Source organism: Lagopus leucura, unplaced genomic scaffold, assembly GCF_019238085.1.
Source record: "Lagopus leucura isolate 7727_CA_CO unplaced genomic scaffold, USGS_WTPT01 Super-Scaffold_760, whole genome shotgun sequence".
Lineage (NCBI taxonomy): Eukaryota > Metazoa > Chordata > Aves > Galliformes > Phasianidae > Lagopus > Lagopus leucura.
In genome coordinates, this window is record NW_024962257.1 from 4,834,698 (window position 1) to 4,853,556 (window position 18,859).

At 60.7% G+C, this 18,859-nt stretch overlaps 2 protein-coding genes across 6 annotated transcripts in view; both read right to left on the minus strand.

Annotated features, from left to right (window-relative positions):
• Nucleotides 1-1,015: 1,015 nt before the first annotated feature.
• SREBF1 (sterol regulatory element binding transcription factor 1) lies at nt 1,016-11,803 on the minus strand. 4 transcript variants are annotated; one of them, XM_042864094.1, is made up of 19 exons: nt 11,584-11,803; nt 8,351-8,728; nt 8,095-8,258; nt 7,881-8,015; nt 7,545-7,763; nt 7,347-7,461; nt 7,057-7,268; nt 6,245-6,449; nt 5,664-5,848; nt 5,008-5,269; nt 4,762-4,928; nt 4,321-4,489; nt 4,137-4,245; nt 3,943-4,052; nt 3,680-3,812; nt 3,407-3,569; nt 2,963-3,148; nt 2,681-2,788; nt 1,016-2,420 (listed from the first exon to the last, which is right to left on the minus strand). In XM_042864094.1, exons 1-19 carry the CDS (start codon nt 11,681-11,683, stop codon nt 2,238-2,240), a joined length of 3,303 nt encoding a protein of 1,100 aa, XP_042720028.1. In that variant the 5' UTR covers nt 11,684-11,803; the 3' UTR covers nt 1,016-2,237. The 4 variants fall into 4 exon arrangements, with proteins under 4 accessions (XP_042720028.1, XP_042720026.1, XP_042720027.1 ...); XM_042864092.1 differs by having other exon boundaries at nt 2,677-2,788; XM_042864093.1 differs by having other exon boundaries at nt 3,943-4,055.
• A 1,259-nt stretch (nt 11,804-13,062) lies between these two features.
• Nucleotides 13,063-18,859, minus strand: part of TOM1L2 (target of myb1 like 2 membrane trafficking protein) — a 50,499-nt gene continuing 44,702 nt past the window's right edge. For both annotated transcript variants that reach the window (XM_042863993.1, XM_042863992.1), the window contains 2 exons: nt 17,795-17,831; nt 13,063-17,387 (listed from right to left, as the gene is read on the minus strand). In XM_042863993.1, the coding sequence (XP_042719927.1) occupies nt 17,239-17,387; nt 17,795-17,831 (186 nt within the window). In that variant the 3' untranslated portion in view covers nt 13,063-17,238. The remainder of the gene's footprint in view (nt 17,388-17,794; nt 17,832-18,859) is intronic.

Below are 18,859 nucleotides of genomic sequence, written 5' to 3' on the forward strand. Positions count from 1 at the left end.
TTGAACCACTTTGCTTTTTCCGTTTCGTTCTTCCATCCCTGCCATGCACAGCGTCTCTGCAATGGAGACAGCACTGTGCCACTGCTGTGCCAGTGGCCGTGTCCCCAGTGGGGCTGGTGGGCACTCAGTGGGCTCCCCAGCCCTGATTCCTCCCTCCAGCCCTGTCCCATGGCACCCACCTCCCTGTGCTCCGTGGGGTGGTGCTGGGCAGGGGATGCACTGTCCCCAGAAGCCCCCCCTCTTCTGCTCTGCCCTGCCAGCACCTCCTCAGCTCTGCTTGCTGGGGACGGGCTTTGCTCCCCATGCTTGTGCTTTAAACCCTTCGGCACTGGGTGCAAACCCCGTGGCTCTGGGCGCAAATCCAGAGTCTTGGCCTGGTGCAGGCAGCTGCGAGCAACCCAGAAGCAGCTCCTGATGGGCAGCATTGGTGTCTGCCAGGGAGAGCAGCAGTTCAGCCCCACGGGGACAGACACAGGACAGAGGAATGCAGGAGTTGCTTCTCTCTTGCATGGCCAGGCTCGCTTGGCTTCAGCTTTGCCTCTCTTCCCAGCTGCTTCAGTGGGGCCGGGGGCTGCCAAGGGTGCATTAACCCCAGCCCCCCCTACAAATGGAGGCAAAGCATCCTGCAAGCCCTATGTTCCCCGCCCTGTGCCCCACCATCACACCCTCCAGGTTTGCTGGCCAAGAAATGTCTGTTGTTTCAGCAGCTCGCCTCGGACACGGGAGAGAAAAGTCACATGAAAGAGGACAAAAGGAAAAAGAGAATAAAAGGAATTAATAAGAAAATAATAATCCCAGTGTCCCTGGCAGCGCTGCCTGAAATCTGGCTATTTTTAGTGACATCTTGTACATATGACTGTAAAATGGTAAACCGTGTGTATTATATATTGCCTCATTATATAGTGTATATATATGTATACATATACATATATATAATATATATGAAGACTGTAAATGTTAAGACTAGTGTTCTTATTAGTATATTGCTTCACACTGAAGATTGTGTGTAACAAGCTGTTTCTAAAAGATGTTTATTTTCCTTAAGAGTAAAAAACAGGTCATTGCATTCAGAGCGTCAATAAAGATACAACGATTGTTTTGGAAGTACTCTGCGCCCTGCTTGTGGCCTGTGTTCCTCCTGCGGGCGGATGGCCAAGCGTCCCTTTGTCCCCAGGACCAAAGGTCTCATTGTGAGCTTGGGCTCGGGGACACAAACTTGGGGTTGAGGTACATGGGGAGGTCTTGTGAATGGAGGGTGCATTTGGGGTCCCTCTGGCAGCCAGTGTCCCCGTCCCTGCCACCCTTGACCCCCCATCCTGTGTAGCCTCACGCTGAGGAGAAGGCAGGACCCGTAGGTTATGTTCTGTGCCCCCCTCCATGTGTCAGACCCTGCACCCCCAGTCCAGCACACGACAGTATAAATAATTGGCTTTAATTCACTGTACAAAACTCTGCAACTATGAAAATACCGTTTAAAAAGGCAAGGGGGGAAGTGGGGGGGGATAAGGGTGAAGTGGGGCACAGCAGGGAGCTATATACAAAGCACAGCAAGGGGATGGGGGCACCCACCAGTCCACATCCCAACCCAGAGCCACCCCTTCTCCCAAAGCGCGTGGGGTTGGGGCTGCAGGGGGGGGCACAGCTCCTAATGGGGGGAACGGGCAGTGCTGGGGGAGGGCAGGGGGGGCCCCTCTTTCCTACCACAGGCACCTTATGGTGCCATCTTAGCTGCCACCGCGGGGCAAACCGTCCCGCTCTCCCCTAGTGGGGACAGTGCTGAGGTGCGTCCTCCCCCCCAACCCCGTGCTGTGGGACCCACGGGGAGGCGCAGGGACACACAGCAGACCGGGGTGAGGAAGGCCCCAGCCTTGCGCTGGGGTTTTGCAGGGGGGTGGCGGGCACTGGGAGGAGGAACCCCAGTGCCATGCAATACTGTGACAATGTCACTAGAGGTCCCCACGTCCCGTCACCCAACTGCGCCGGCCACCGGGACAGCCAGCAGGGCGCCCACGCTGGGATGTACCCCCAGCACCCACAGCGGATGGCGACACGGGACGTCACCCCGCTGCTCCCATCCGTCACCTTAACAACTGCACCCTGACACCATCTCATAGAGAGGGGGACACTGAGACACGCACGTCCCCACCACGCGTATGGCACGAGGGGGGGCAGGTGGCACGTGCCCACATCCCCCCGCTAACCCGAGGTGACGGTGGTGCCGCTGCCCAGCTTGATGATCATCTGCTGGCAGTCGTGCAGTGTCCGCCTGTCCCCCAGCTTCTCCAGCGTACGGGCGGCCTCAGCCAACATCCCCACACGCTGCCCAGGGGCCGAGAGGAAGCTGGGGGGCAGGTAGCAGCAGGCCAGCAGCAGTGCTTCGGCGTGCTCCCGCGGCGTGGGGTGGCTCTCCGGCTCGCCGGCTGCAGGGACAGAGAGAAGGGATGGGCACTGAGCATCTCCTGAGTGCTGTGCTAGATGTGGCACTTGGGGACACGGGTCAGTGGGCATGGTGGAGATGGGTTGGCAGTTGGATTTGATGATCATAGGCCTTTCTCAACCTAAGTGATCCTGTGAGTCTATTTTCCCACCCCAGAATGGATCCCTTGCCAAAACTATCCCCACCCCCCAGCCCTATGGGGGTGCAACTGCCGAGGTGCCCCCGCCCCCCTCACCCACCTGCCTTGCTGCCCTGCACCCCTCTCCTCCGCAGGCTGCGGTCCAGCAGCTGGTGGGTGCGAGTGGGACTGGCACGGGCCATCAGCCTGGCGGTGGCTTCATGCAGGAACACCTGGAAAGGGAAAGATGGGATGGGATGGGATGGGATGGGATGGGATGGGATGGGATGGGATGGGATGGGATGGGATGGGATGGGATGGGATGGGATGGGATGGGATGGGATGGGGAAGGTTGGTAGGAGTGCACTGTGCACAGGAGGGAGCCAGGAGGTTGGAGGGGGGCTCACCCTTCGCATGGCAGGCCGCAGGGTCTGTGCCAGGCGCCGCAGGCTGCTGAGGTCCTGCTGGAAGCCGCGGAGCTCCAGAGCAGATGCCTGGTAGGTGCCACGCAGCTGCTGGCTGGCACTCATCTGCTGCTGCCACAGGTTGGTGCGGGTGACCAGGAGCAGGTCGCACAGTAGGAGCTGCACCGCCTGTGGGAGGGGGGGAAAGATAGGGAGGAGTGAGTGAGCGGAGGGTGGGCGGAACGATGGGGCACACAGCCAAGGCCCTCGCGGGCAGGCGGGCGCTGTGCGGGACCCCCGCCGGGCTGCATGGCAGGGGCATTGCACTCCCAGTCTGACACATGCAATGCAACTACAATGCACCCCCACGAGGGCCGGGGACGCCTCCTGCGAGGGCCGGGCACTCCCCCAGGGCTGGGCTGTGTCTTGTCCCCTCCCCGACCTCACCTTGTCGATGGTGCACTTGGGGGGGCTGCAGAGCTCCAGGCTCTCCCGCAGGCAGCTGCTGGCCTTCTCACAGTGGTTCAGGCTGGCCTGGCTGCCATCCTGTTTGTTCAGCATGGCCCGGACCGCCTTGAAGGAGTGCAGTGCAGCACGGGGAAGGGTCTTCCTGCATGGGGACAGCGGGTGCCCATCAACATGTGTTGCACCAAACCACCCCAAAAAGGAACATATATGAGGAGTTGTTGCCCACCCGGCCCCACTGCCCCCAGCACTCACTCAGAGCTCTGCAGTGCCCGGGGCATGGCTTCCACCAGCGGGTAGAGCCGCTCAGCCCCCTCCTCATCACCCTTCAGCCAGTGAATGACCGTGCTGATGAGAGACGCCCACCACTTGGACACAGGATCGGTGCCTGTGGGATGGGAGGGACAAGCACAGAACCTTAGGGGTTTGTTGGAAGGAACTTCTGAAGACCATCCAACCCAACGGGATGGAGCTGGTTCTGAGGGGGAAGCCGCCGAGGTGTGGGATGTTGGCCTCACCTGTCACTGCTGCCAGGCCAGAGCTGATGGAGGGCGTGGGGCCGGGCATGCTGCTGGCATGGGAGCAGCCATTGAGCAGCTGAAGGTACTCCAGCGCATCCGAAAAGCGCCTTCTGGCAGAAGGGACATGAGTGGGGCTGGCCCCACTGCAAGCAGAGGGAAGGGACACCCCATGGTATCCATCCCACACTCACCCCTCTCCCTGGGCAGCAGGACGGCCAGGTTCGGGCACGGCCACGCAGTACAGCGCCTTCTCCAGGAGGTGCTCACGGAAGAGCTGGGTCACCTGCGCTAATGGGTCCACTGCGGCACAGAGCGGCCGTCAGCCCCCATCCCACCATCAGCCACAAAATGGGGCTCTGGGGCTCTGGGGGGTACCTGGGTCACCGGCGGAGCTGTAGATGGTCTCTCTCGGGACACCCTTGACGGCCCAGTCCCCGTCCACGAAGAAGCGGTGACCCAACGGGTGGCAGAGCCACTGCATGGCGGGGGGCACAGCCCCACCATGGGACAGGGCCACACGGCGGGCACTGCAGAGGAAGGGGCGCTGCGGGGAGAGCAGGGGTCAGCGGGGCCTGGGAGGGCAGGGGGACATGCAGCATTGGGCTACAGGGATGGGGCCAGGGACATTGATCCCATGGAGGCTGAGGGGGGCAGGATGTTGGGCTGCTGGGGGGTGAAAGGCAGGGGTAAGAGGCCACGATATTGGGCCCTACTGTGGGTTACCTCCTAAGGTGGTATGGAGGATGTGGCACCAGGTCCTGCAAAGAGGACACCAGGAAGGGGACAGAGGGGACACAAAGGCGGTGACAGACTCACAGCCAGGAAATGGAAGCAGCGATGCAGGCTGGCCTTGATGCGCAGCGCGGCCGCCACGTAGATCTCAGCCAGCGCAGCCACCGAGACGGCGTCACCGGCGCACTCGGCCAAGTTGACGGCACTGAGCGCCAGGTTGATGGCCAGCAGGTGCCCCCCGGCCTGCTTCCCTGCGGGGACACGGGGCAGCGCGGGAGTCAGCAGAGTCCCCCGCTCCTCCCCACGGGTGCTGTGGGGCACGGGACCTACCAGCCAGGTGCAGCTGGTGCAGGCGGTGGTAGGCCATGGCTGCGTTGCGGGCGCTCTGTCGGACGTGGGCGCGGGGCGGGGGATCTGGGCGCAGCCCCCCAGCGCGAGCAGCCAGCCAGCGGCCCACCCAGAGGCGCTGGAGCAGGTGGCGGAGCAGGCTCCACAGCAGGCTGCAGGCCAGGTCCCCGTGGGAGGCGGGCAGCGGGCGGCCCAGGGCCCCCAGCGCCGTGCGGAGGTGCTGGGCGCCCTGTGCGAAATCCCCCTGGGACAACAGAGAGCCGTCAGTGGGAGGAGCCAGGGGGGAAGGGGTGGCGCTGGGGGCGCGGCCAAGCGTGGGTGCGGCCAATGGGAGGCGGAGGGCTATTTGCATGCGTGCGGCCTGTGGGCGTGGCCAGGATACGTGCGGCCAATGGGGCTGTTAGGGGCGGTGCGATGCGAGGGGGCGTGGTCAATGGGAGAAAGTGAATGGGGGCAGGGAGGAGGGGCGTGGCCTGTGGGCGGGGCTACAAGTGCCTTGGATCAGAGCCGGCTGGGTTAACCTGAGATGGGGCAGGCTCAGGCCGGGGGGCGAAGCTAGCCTAAGTGGAAGGGTGGGGGTCTGGGAAGAGGCTGGGGGCTCAGAGCGTGCTGATCATAGAGCAGCAGGCGGTGCTCACCCGGTCCAGGTCCAGGTCTGCCTGCCGGCGGTGCCGCCAGAAGAGGACAGAGGATTCGGAGTGTGGAGGGGTGACCGGCTCCCCATAGACGAAGAGCCGCACCACCGCTCCCAGCACCAGAGCCACGTTCAGCCCCCAGAACACCAGCGTGGGCCACAGCCACTGCGACCATCCCCACGGCTCCTCTGTGTGCAGGGACGGGGGATCAGCACCGCCCCAACGTCCTCCACCCCAATGGCCTTCACCCCATCCCACCTCAACAACCCCACCTTGATGGGCTCCACCCCAGCTGCCTCATCCCACACAGCCCGTACCACATACACACCCCAACATCGTGCCCCCACCACGGTCTTCATTCCAACAACCTCCAGCCCGTGCTCAACCCAAAGGCGTCCATACAAACACTCTTTATGCCATGCCTTCCCCAACAGCCTCCATCCTACATCTATCCTCAAAGCCTCCAACCCAATGGCTTTTACTCCTCCACATCTACCCCAATGACCTCCACTGCAATGTCCTGCAACCTGTTCCAGCCCAAAAGGTCTCCAACCCAAATGCCTCCACCCCATGCCAGCGCTTACCTGCAGTGCCAGACTCAGCCATGATGCTTCTTCCAGGACCAGCAGTAGCCAGGTTCCCAGATGGTGCCGGAGCACTGGAGCCGCGGAGCAGAGAGGCCAAGGGGTTAAAGGAGAGGCAGAGGAAGACGAAGGCACAGAGGGCCATTCGGGAGCGGTCCAGCATGCCCTGACTGCCAGGTGAGGGTGGTGGGTGCTCCTGCTTCACCTGTGGGGGAAAGCTGCCATGAGCCATGGGCACAGACACGTCCTGGACATGAGCACATGGACACGAAGCATGGTGATGGAAGCACAAGATACAGGGCATGGAGTACAGAGTATGGGTATGCGTTCCAGGACACAGACAGAACGTGGGGTATAAGGCATGGATATAGGGCAGAGAGCATGGACAATGCACGGTATTCAGGTCATGGATATGGGCGTGGGTATTAACATGGACATGGGAGTGAGTGGCAGTGCAAGTATGGATGTGAGTATGGGGCTGAGGGTATGGAACAGAGCATGGACAGGACACGGAGCATACAGGGCATGGGGTACAGGACAACATATGACACGCTCATGGACAGGGCACGGGGATGGATATTGGTACTGGGTTACAAGTATGAACAAGATATGAGCATGGGATATGATGATGTGGCACAGGCACGGGGTGCAGGCCATGGGGTACAGGGCATGTGCGTGTGGTAGGTAGCAAGGACATTGCATCACCGATGCTCCCCACATCCCCCCCTCCAGTCCTGAATTGAGTGAGGAGCAACCTAAGTAATCTCCTTCTCCCACACTCGGCTATTGCCCCCCCCAGCACACCCCCACACCTTGCTGTGGTTGCAGAGAGGGCTGTCAGGCTCCGAGTCACTGCTGCTGTTGCTGCTGCCCCCGCTGAGTGAGAGCGGGCTGCCGCGGGATGGGGAGCCCACATCCGAGGGCGGTGGGGTCAGCATCTCCATCACCTCCGCCTTCGCCACCTCCATGGGCGCCTCCGCCTTGGGGCCGGCACCGCAGGAGGCCACCAGGTCCTTGAGGGACTCTGTGGGGAGCGGGACAGGGTTTAGAGAGGGAGTGATCACCCCAAAACCCGCCCTCACCGTTCCAGCATGGCACTCACTGCTCTTCTGCATGGCCATCTTCAGGCTGAGGTTCTCCTGCTTCAGCTTCTGGTTGCTCTGCTGCAGGAAGCGGATGTACTCGATGGCCTTCCTCAGGATCGCCGACTTGTTGAGCTGTGAGGGGCAAAGGACAGCTCAGCCCCACGCACGGTGCCTCCCCTGCCCTCCGCCCTCCCCATCCCCAGCGCAGCCCCCACCTTGGCCTCGGTGCCCACCACCAGGTCCTTCAGCTCCACGATCTTGTCATTGATGGAGGAGCGGTAGCGCTTCTCGATGGCGTTGTGCGCCGTCCTCTTCTCCCCTTTGCTCTGCAGCAGCGCTGCCTTCCCGCTGGGCGCCAGCCGGTTGATGGGCAGCTTCTCAGCGTCCACCACCAGCGGCACCGTGGCCAGGATGGTGCCCCCACTCACCAGAGCCTACGGGATGGAGGTGGCATGGAAGGGGTCACCAAGCACCCCCACCCCAACCCAGGGTCGTGGCATAAAGCCCATTTGTATGTGAGCCACCAGGCTGAGGGTGGCTCGGTCACCTACCGGCACCTGCAGTGGAGCCGCGGTGCTGCTGGTGGCCAAAGAGGTGATGGAGGAAGTCTTGGCACTGCCAGCATCTGTCTTGACAGCTGTCAGCAGCAGGGAATCTGCCTTGATGAAGTGGGGCTGCAGCAGCACCTGAAGGGCCAAGGAGGGGTTCGCGGGGCTGCGATACAACCAAACGTCCCTTATAACTGCCCCCCAGCCCTGGGCTTACCGGCACCGGCTGGATCTGGGGTGACACGGGCTGGGTGGTGGCAGCGGGGCCGGGTGCCAGGAGCTGCTGCGGTGCCACACTCTGCACGGGGCCAGGCAGTGCCACGGGCTGGGCTGGCTGTGGGGTGGGCAGGGGGCTCTGCGCAGCTCCCCCAGGCTGCACAGCTGAACATGGAGCAGAAGGCAGCGTTACAGGACCCCCAAACCGACCCCCCAACCCACAATTCACACACTCCCAATTCACCCCAAATCCTCACCAGGGAAGCTGTGCTGGCTCTGGAAGCCCACCATGGGCTGGGAGCTGAACTGCCCAGGGGATGCGGGAACGAAGCTGGAGGCCAGCATTACGCTGGGCTGGGGCTGGCTGCTGGGCACGGCCACAGGTTCCTCCTTCACCCCTGGTGCTGCTGGGGGTCCAGGGGCTGGTAGGAGTGGGGTGGGGGACTGTGGGGTGAACGTTGACAGCACGGGGGGGGCTGGGAACACATTGCCAGTGGGTGATGGCTTGCTGGGCCCCAGGTAACTGGTGGGGGCTGGGGGGAGCCCCGGGGACACTGTGCTGTCAGGGGCAGAAAACGGCACATCGAACAGCCCTGAAAAGTCATTGTCCGGTGTGTTGATCAGCTGCAGCATGTCTGAAAAAAAACAGCCCCCCCCAGAACTGGTCAGTAGCAGCCCTAAACATCAAGGGGGGCCTCAAAGCCATGGGGTCTCCAGCCCCACACTGCTCGCCCCTGCCCAGAGATGTGGGAACCCAGAGAAGCACCATGCCAACCCCAGGGGCAGTGGAGCTGATCTCAGCCTGCTCCAGGGAAGCAAAATGGGGAGATATCACGTTGTGCCAGCTCGTTCATTAGAAACTAGACACCAAAACCTTGACAACCCTGAAAAAGCCCCTGTATCAAGGGCTGAGGAGCTGGGGCTGGGATAGGGAGGTGGCACTCACCCCAGGTGGGCAAAACAAAGGGTTAACCAGCACCGAGCCTGGAGGTCTGCCCTGCGCACCAGAGCACTGGGGACATCCCACAAACACACCCCAACACATCAAAGTGTTCTGAGGAGCCCCCATAGAGTGACCCCCATTTGGGAGCACCCCCACCTGCACACACCACGGTACCCAGAGATGCTGCCACCAAAGTGACCCACGAGTGCCCCCAAACCCCCCAGATGCGCACCCCAAAGTGACCCAGGGGTGCCCCACACACCGGGGAGAGCAGGAGGAGGAGCGGGGCTATCTTGCAGCACGCAGCCCATGAGATCCCCCACGGCGGCGGCTCAGCCGTGTGCCGAAGGCGGCAGGCTATTTTCAAACCATTTTTCTCGCCTCCTCCCCGCTGCCGCCCGCGCCAGGCCTGGAGCAGAGCCGGCCGTGGGGTGATGCGACTCCGCCAATCGCTGCCCGCGCGCCCGCCAGCCGCCCCCAGGCAGCCCCAAGGTGAGCACAGCGGGTCACTCGCGGGCACCCGGCCGAGGGTTACTCCAGGTCAGGCAGCGTTAACTCCTTCACTGCGTGTCCCGACGTCCCACAGAGATGCCGGCAACCCCCCGTGCATGGAGGGGGACCCAGCTGGGACAGCCCCAGCCTCACTGGGCGTTTGTATCCCACGGAGCACCCCCGGCCCTGGGATGCTGCCCCCACCGCATTGCTCTGGGGGACCCCACAGGGCAGAGCACGTACGTTAATGGGAACCTTCTCTGCGGTGTCAGCGTGACCCAACCGTGTCACCAGTGAGGGCACAGGGATGAGGGGGCACCCAGGGACAGTGGCAAACCCACGGTAGGTGAGGGCGCTGTAGGGCACTTATGGTCATGGTACAAAACCCCGTTGGTTTCCCTCCTCCCTCGCCCCACGCATGGCCCCACAGGGCTCCTCGAGCTCCTTCCACCCCACACGTGGGCCATAAACACATGGGGATGGGGACACGCACAGACCCTGGGATCGTGCTCAGAGTGGAAGCGTTTATATAAGTGCCTGTCAGCAAAAGCCCTCCCTGTAAATAGCAGCAGCACACCCAGCCCCTCTCCATTTGGAGATCACGGGGCCAGGGAAACGCTCCCAGAGGGACACCCTGATCCCACCTGCCCATCCCTCTGCTCCCTACAGCTTATGGTCAAAGAGCAGGGGCCACCGTGATCCAGGGCACAGTCTCAGCACTGGTTCGTGTCCAAGGAGGGCAGAGGGGACGCCAGCGCGGCTCTGGGACACAACACCTCGCAGGCAAAGTCCTCCCGTGCACAGGTGCAGCAGGATGAGCCGCTTCCCCTCCAGCGTGCCAACGAGTTAAAGTTCACCCCGTGGCTCGGTTGGGCTCAGCTCCAGCTTCGGCTGCTGGAGGAGAAGGGGCTCCCAGCACCGACCCCACAAAGCGCCTGTGAGCCCTGCGGGATGCTCGGGGGCTCTGCCAGCCCCGTCCCCGCCCCGCTGCGTGTTCCACCGGCTCTGCCGGTCTGTGCCGGGACGCCTCAGGGCCCCGAAGCGCACCGAGCCCGGGCGGAACGGCACCACGTGCTGCCTGGTGCAGGCTGGCTGCGTGCCTGATGCCGGGATGGGCTGGGAGCTGCGGAGAGGGTCCCGTTGGTGGCGTGACTGGGTCCTACTGGCACCAGAAAAAGCGTCTCATTGGTACCAGGGAGCGGGTCACCCTCGGTGCTACGATTGGGTCCCACTGGCACTGGGAATCGGGTCCCCATTGGTGGCGTGACTGGGTCCTATTGGCACTGGAGATCGGGTCTACCTTGGATCCCACTGCTTTCGGAAAGAGTCCCCTTTTGGTGGCACGATGGGGCTCCCACTGATACCGGGGAGCGGGTCCCTATCGTTGGCACACTTGTGTCCAACGGGCGCCGTCCCCATCCCGCAGAGCCCCCCAGGAAGCAGCCACGGCACCGAGCGGCTCCGAGAGCCCCACGGTGACCGGGAGCTGCGGTGCAGGAGGGTGCCGTGGGCTCCGGAGCCGGGGACGCCCCGCGGAGCACCGCGCCCGGAGCCGCCCCACCCCCACCCACCGCCCGACGGCGCGGGGGAAGCCAGGAGGAACGACCGAGAGTAACCCCGGCGGTGACGTCACGGAGGGGCGGGGCTGGCGGCGACACAAGGCTGAGCGCTGGGGGAGGGGAGCCGTCCCGGGACCGAACCCGACGGCACCCGGCGTGCGACCCCCAGCCGTGCATACGGCACCCCAAAAGCCCATCACCCCCCCGGCACCATGCCGAGCACTGAGCTCCCCCGACCGAGCCACGGTTTTGCCGAGCGTGCACCGAGAGCGCGGGGCCCCCCCGGCCCGGTTCTGCACCGGGTGCGCTCCGTCCCACCGACCGCGCACGGGCGGTTCGGTAACTGCACCCGGTCCCGCTGCGCCGCACCGACCGCCAGTAACACGCCGAGCCGACACCCCCGCGAGCACGCACGATTTCTCTGAGCAGCACCGACCCCGACGCCCCGGTCCCGCTCCCCCTCCCCGCCCCGTCCCGGTCCCGGTTCGGTCCGCACCGTCGATGTCGCTGAGCAGCGCCGTGTCGATGTCGCTCGCCGCGCGGAGCTCGAGGGCCAGCCCCTCCAGGGTGGCATCGTCGAAGCTGAGAGCGCTCATCGCGGCGGCTCTCACGGGCAGCGGAACCTTTAGGACTGGGGGGGCCGCCTGAGCTGGGCCGGTCGCCGCATGATTCGGCGGAGGGACGGGGATGCGCGGCCGCACCGTGCCCCAACCTGCTGCCGGGCGGGGGGGGGCCCTGAGAGCGGCCGCCCCTCGTCCCGCCCCCCCTCGGGGTCCCCGCCCCCCCCCGGTAACACCGGGACCCGCTGCGGGAGCGCGCACTGGCGGGAGCGGGGAAAGGCAGCGCTGCGGGGTGGGTGCGGGGTGCCTCCGGCGTGTGCCGGCCCCGCGGTGCGGAGCTGTGTTAGGGAGCTGCAGGTTGGGAGTAATGAGGTTTGAGGGTGCTGCGGTTTTAGGGAGCCGCGGTTTTAGGGTGATGACGTTTTAGGGCTCCTTCTGGGTTCGTCCTCTTCCACCTTTTTGTTTCAGCCCGGGAAACAAAGCCCTGAAATTTGGCCCACCTCACCGAGGCTGCCCGTGGGTCAGATGGAGCTGGAGGAGCCCCGCACCGCTCCCCCACTGCGCCCCATACGTCGTAGGGACCCACGGAGCAGCACTGTGGCACGGGGCAGCGCCGCTTCCACATCCCCACCCGCAGCTGGAAGACGCCCTATAACCCAACCCCCGGGAGCCCACGACGTGCCGTGGGGCAGCTCGGGGGGCTGCGCGTTGCCCTCGAACATAAGATCGCTGGGGACCGCAGGGCAGCGGAGGGCAGCGGGACCCCAGGTGCGAGCGGGGGCACGGAACCCCAGAGGGGTTTGAGCATCGCTGAGCGGGGCCGGGGCGACGACCCACACCGCGCCACGCGGGAGGGGGAAGAAACGGCACCGACTCGGCGCCGTTTTCCCGTTCTGCGCCTCCCCTGAAAACAGAAGGGCTGCGCCCCACGCCGCGCTCCCTCCGAAGAAACCGCAGCCCCCGCGGGGCGGTGCGCTCGGGGCCGCGCGGGGCGGGACTCCCCGGAAAGACGGCCGGAGGGAAAACCCCGCCCGTAGAACCAGCGCGGCACGGCCAATGAGCGCGGCGGGCGGAGTGGGGTGATCGCGCATCACGGCGCGGGGCTGCGTGACATCACGGCGGTCCTGCGAGGATCCACGTGGTGCTCGGCGTGCGGCCGCTGGGAGGGAACCGCCGCCGGGAAGAGACGGGCGGGAGAACCGGGAGGGAGGGCGGGCGGCGAGCGTCGGGGCGGTCGGGATCGGGACGCGCCGGGCTGCGGGCGAGGCGGCCCCGAAGCCCTCCGTCCTGCCGTGCGGCCCCTCCGTCACTCGGAGCCTCTTCTGCCCGTCAGTAGGGCCGTACGGAGGCGCGCAGGGCTCCTCCCTGCAGCTCCCGATGGAAGCGCGACACAACACCGCGACACAGCGCGCGCCTCCGGTCCACACCAGTAGTGCATTTATTGGAGTATCTCACATGCAGGAACCAAAGTAGAGATGATTTCTGGAACAGGTTAAACGATGGCAGATTAATACAGTTGTACCTTCCTTACGTGAATACAGCAATGTTTTAGTGTTGGGTTTCTTTTGCTTTATGGTTTGTTTCTCTTTACATCGTCGATCCCTTTACAGTTATGTCCCCCTTCTTTCCCTACCCCATTCCCAAACAAAAAAAATATCCAGTATCTTCAGTAAATAAATATTATCCACTTTTATCTGGAAAGCCTACGGCTGTAATATACAGAGAAGCTATTACACAGGTTACATTTGTAGGGTTAACGATAGCTCATAGGAACATGTACAGAACGAGGAGCCCGTACTCATAAAAACACAGAGCAGGTGGGAAGCTCGGCACGCAAACCCACTCACTGCTTCACCATTTCCATCCCACTGTCTGTCCTGAGCTGTTTTTTTTTTTCCAGGGAAGGCTCAGCACGCCCTGCGGTCAGCACGGAGGAGGCAAACAAGGACAGGGATGGGGATGGAGGGAGCATCCCTGAGATGTCCCAGCAGCCTCAACAAGACAACGGGAGGCCATGAGACGGACAGGGCTGCTGCAGTGCAGCTGTGTTTGCTCTGCACGTCCCGCATCCATGGCTACAAGCAGAGCACCGAGCAGAGGAGAGGAGCAGGCGGTGCTGCTGGGATGCTGGAGGAGCGCAGCTCTGGGTTCTGCTCGGGGATGGAACCCACAGCCCCCAGTCCAGGCCTGGACCCACCGCCCAGATCCGTTCTTCACCACTGGCTGCAGCCAGCTGTGCTCCTCCATCAGAAGGAGGAATCCGGACCCCAGAAAGCAAGCTGAACGCAGCCACACAGACAGAACACCCCACTGAGGCCCTGCTTCGGCTCAGGGTTGCACAACTGGCCCCAAACTGGCCTGCCCATCTGCTCTGTGCATCCCACAGCCTGCGGCTGGGCTAACGGGGAGGGCCCTGTGCACACTGGCTGTTCCCTTTACAAGACACCATGCTGTTTTTATGAGCAGTTCTCCTCTGAGCCTCACCTAAACACCCTAAACGTCTGTACAGCACATTGCTACCTATCACACCTGCCACAGGTGCAGCTGCAGTCTACACGTAACAGTTAAAAAAACCCAAAAGGATGTATTTAAATAGAAACCATTCATTTCTTACATCTCAGCACACGAGGGGTTAAAAGAAGAGGTTAAAAACACACTGGAAAGAAGAAAAAAAAAAACAACCAAAACACCGACAAAATAAATACCTTAACCTAAACAGGGTTTGATTAGAGCTCAGGAAGGACCTGGCAATAATTTAGTGTCACAGCATCACACTGCAGCTCTGCCTGCCCGGGGTTTGCCACGGAAGTGGCTCTGCCTGCAGCTCCATCCCTGTTCGAGGAGGGAAAGTGAAGGAAGAAATCCCGAGGTCGCTCTCCAATGCGAAAACCCCTCCCCCTTTCCCGATCGGTTTCCACTGCTCAGGTTTTCAGCAGACCGCAAGAGGAGGGAGAAGATGAGAGATCCTGATACAGGAATCTGTCCCATCTGTGCAGGCAGGCCGGGGCTGCACCCTGCACGCTTCCTGCCCGCCTTGCTCCAGCACAGCTCGCTCTGGGGTCCCTCCCCCAAAAGCCTCTCCACCACTGCCCCAGCTCAGCCCTCCCAAGGAAGGCACTGCCCTGGGGCTGCCCTGCTCCCTTCTGGTGGCACCCTGTGAGTAAGGCCCCAACTTCCCAGCAAAGAACTCGTGGGAGCAAAGCATGCCTTACGGCGCTATGGGCACAGAATGCTGCGAGTTGTGCCAGCGCACGCTCCCCCAGCCTCAACCTTCTCGCTTCTCTACTTTGCTCTATTCATCACTGACAGCTCTGCAAGCTCTTTCAGATTCTCCCTAAAACGGGAAGGCCCAGGATAGGCTCAGCAAGAGCAGACGGGTGAGCAGCTCCCCGCCATGCTCAGGTGCTGGGGGTGAAGCTGGGACACTGCAGGGCTGTGCTAACAGCGCCGCTGCCGTCATTGCCACTCAGCATCACACGACCACGTCCCCATGCTGGAGCAATGCGATTATCTCCTGGGGCTTGGCAGGGAAGCTGGATTAACGTGCTTAGAATCACCTGATGTGGCCATTTACAGGGTCAATGCGTTTCAAGGATTTAGAAGAGAAAATCCACGCTTCAAACACCCACGGAGCTTTTTGCATTGACAGGAATACCAACAATTCATTCTGTGCAGGCGAGAGCGCTCAGGCGATCAGCAGACGCTCCTGAAATCAAAGCAGCGTCACGACAGAAGGATCCTCGGGTTCCTGGGAGCCGTGGCTGCAGCTGATGTGCTGCAGGAACTGGCAGTCACGTGCCTGGCAAGCAGCACCTGAGCACTGCGCTCACCCTGTGTCAGAGCAGCAGTGCATGCTGCTCCATCCTGGCACTGTGTTACAGCTACAGAGAAGACAAAACAGAGAGAGCTGGCCTGGGGTGGCCTGGAAATCCTGCACCAAACAGAGTTTCCCTCTGCAGATGAAATGTGACAGCTCCCCAAAAGCACCAGTGCTGTGATTCAGCCATTTGGGAAAAGACAGTGTGCATCACAGGCTGCCAAAGCGTGGTGTGCCTTGGAGAGCATCTGAGGAGCTGAAATTACCATGCCCAGATAAAAGCTGTCACTTTCCTTTCAGCTGTTCATAGCATGGCCTCTCAGTCTAGAACAGTGCCTGACGCAGCTCCACCCACACCATCCTGACATGTATCAATGTCCAGGCCAGAAGGAGCAGGCTGGGCAAGGCAAGGCCCAGGAGAGGGGTGTCCATCTGTAAGCTGCCTCCCTGCCAGGCCAGGAGCTTCTCTCTGCCACCCTGTGCCTCCGGGTTGCTCCCAGGGAACATGCTGGGCACGCAGACTGGGGGGAATGCAGCCCTCTAGGGGCTGGGACGGACAAAAGGGCAGAGGTGTTGAAGGACGCTCCAGAAACACTTGGGATTATGACCAGCACGGTCAAATCACCCAACATTCTCAGGCCAAGAAGGAAATGAGGGGTTTCGCCTCCAGCACAGGCATAGCCAGTCCCTCCACGATAACTCTGGGCATTCTCACAGACACCTCTGGCAGCTTTGCTGCCCTTCCCATCACAACTAGCACCGAGAACCCTAACAGCTACGTCAGGGAATCCAGGAACCTCGGTTTGCACCCGGTCCATCATCAAGTCCCATCCATCTGCAAGGATGCCATTTACAACAGCTGAGACAAACGCAGTGCTCTACAGTCACTGAAGAAGGAATCTCAGGGAAGGAAAAAATAACCTCGCTATTTTAAAAGGCAAACACGCTAGAGAAAACCCTCCTGTGAGAATGCTCTCCCAAAGAGCAAAATGCTTCATTCGCTCACATTGCAGCATCCATTCAGCTCAGCGTTTTTCATTCCTGACAACTGCCAGAGCTACTGGACACGGCCAACAGACTGCTTTCAAATCAGAGCAAGCCCAGATAAAACACAAGGAAAAAAATACCCTGTGAGATTAAGAATATGAAGCGCTGCACAAAGTGGGGAAAAGCGACCGCCATATGGTACAGGGAGATGTGTGAGTGGGAGAGTAAAGGATTTTAACTTGTGAAGCACATGTTGAAAGGGGAACAGTTGTTCCTTGCTGTCGGATCCGACACGAAAGCCAATACATTAACATTTTATCTAAAAATAAAGACACGCTCCCCCTGCACATTCCAGCTCAGTCAATTACATGCTGATCGACAGAGCAGTCGACTTGGCAGGACCTGCCTACAGAAGAGGATGATCCCTATGCCAACTGAAGGGCAAGGCTGCTCTCTCCCCTCTGGGCTTTTGTTTCAACACAGTGTGATGCAGTCATGCATTCGAAAGGGGTTTTCAGCATCAAGAGCTGGTTTTGTGCAGCTGGGATAGGAAGGAGGGGATTAAGCGAGCGCTGGAAAATCGCGGTCTGGCAGGAAGAGTGTTGGACTTAAACAGAAAGAGTCGGCTTATGGGGATGGATTGTTGGAGAGCGAGAGAAAGGGAAGAAGGAGAAGCAACCTATGAAACCGTGGGGAGGAAAGGGTTGTTGTTAGCCAAGTGCTGTGGGAGGACGAGGTGGCCATACAGCAACGCTCTCCTGCAGAGCACGGGGTGGGACTGCGAGCTTCACAGTGCGAAGAGGGCATCCTCCGAGCGCTCCTGCTTTTTCCTGCTGGAAGGGTTTGTTGGAGGGGTGGGGGCTTCCAGGGGAGGGGACGGCAGGTTGGGGACCATCTCCGCTGCTTTGGCTCGCTCTTCTAAAAACTTGTCAAATTCTGCAACGCAAAAAGGAAAGAGAAGTAAGAATGAGGGCTGTACTTCTAGCCTGAGGGACAGAGGTGGGCAGGGTCTGAAGTTCCAGGGCCTGTGTTCGCAGGAATGGGTATGGACACCATTTGGGACATCCCAGCCCTGGCAGCAGGGGGAACTGAAACACACAGCGCAATGGGAGCAGGGGAACCTCATTCCAAAGGGCTGAGCAGCTCGGGTACTCGCTCCTCCTGGCACAAGACGGCAGGGAAGCACTTACAGCTGGGAGGGCTCCTCATGCCATAAGCACCAACTTTCTGCTCTGATACACCCTCCTCCTGTCATACTGAGTGCAGAAGTAGGGACCAAAGCAGAGTATTCAGGCTGCATGCTAACCAGGGAGCAGCTCACAGCCACAGTCATCTTCTCTTACCTTCGCTGGTCACTCCTTCTTCCAGTTCATCTCCCTTCTGCAATTGGAACAAAAAGGAGTGTGAACACAGGGACAGCACTTCACCACTCTTCCCCCCCCCCCCACACACACATGTAATGCAGGTGGACATCACTCATTCCCACACTCTTAACTATCTGAGCAGGGTGACCTGGGGGAACTGCACAGCTCCCACATCAGGCTGGTGCTGACTGATGTGCTGCAGGGCAGGAGGAAGCACTGGAGATGCTTCAGAAGATTGCTGGTGGCATCTGATAGCCAAATTTTCCCCACTGGACACCAACGGCTGACCCGTGCTGTTTCCACTTCAGCCAACAATACTGAGTCAAACCAACACTGTCATGCAGTCCTGTGAAAGGACTGCACTTTGCACGGTGCCTTCAAATAAAACACACTTTCAGCTGACCAAGTAGTTTGGGACCAGTGTCCTTCCTGGGGTGTTCATTGCAGATCTCATGTGAAAGTGCAGCAGGTTTCCTGGTGTCCGTGCTGTGCACAGACCTGGTCAGGGCGGGCTGGAGGAAGGATGCTGCTGGGCAGTTTGCCTCTGCCCATGGCACACAAAGGCTGGGATGCCATGGGGTCAGCACATTTCTACCAGCTGTGAATTTCCAACAGTCCTTTCACAAGGAATCAAGTTCAAGAAGGTGGCATCCTTGTCAATCTGTTAGGACATCAAAAAATGGACTAAACTGATACTCAGATGCCTCAAGCTGCACCTGCTTTGAGACAGAGAAGTGTCTGTTTGTGTATGGGGCTTTTCCATCAGGAGGGGGGAGCAGACTGAGCGACCTCACAGACCTCTCTGTCCAATGCCTGACAACGAAATGTCACTCAGCACCTGCTAGGTTTCTACAGTACAGAGGTTTCCAAAGGGACATACAGCAGCCCCTGCTTCACATGCAATGTACTGTTTGTTCCAATGCATCCAAAAAGGGATACGGAAAAAAATAAACATTAGCTAATCTAATCTGCAGCTTCCTCAGCTGGGAAGCAGAGAACTGAGATGAATCTTCAACAACAACAACAAAGAGGAGGGGAATCCAT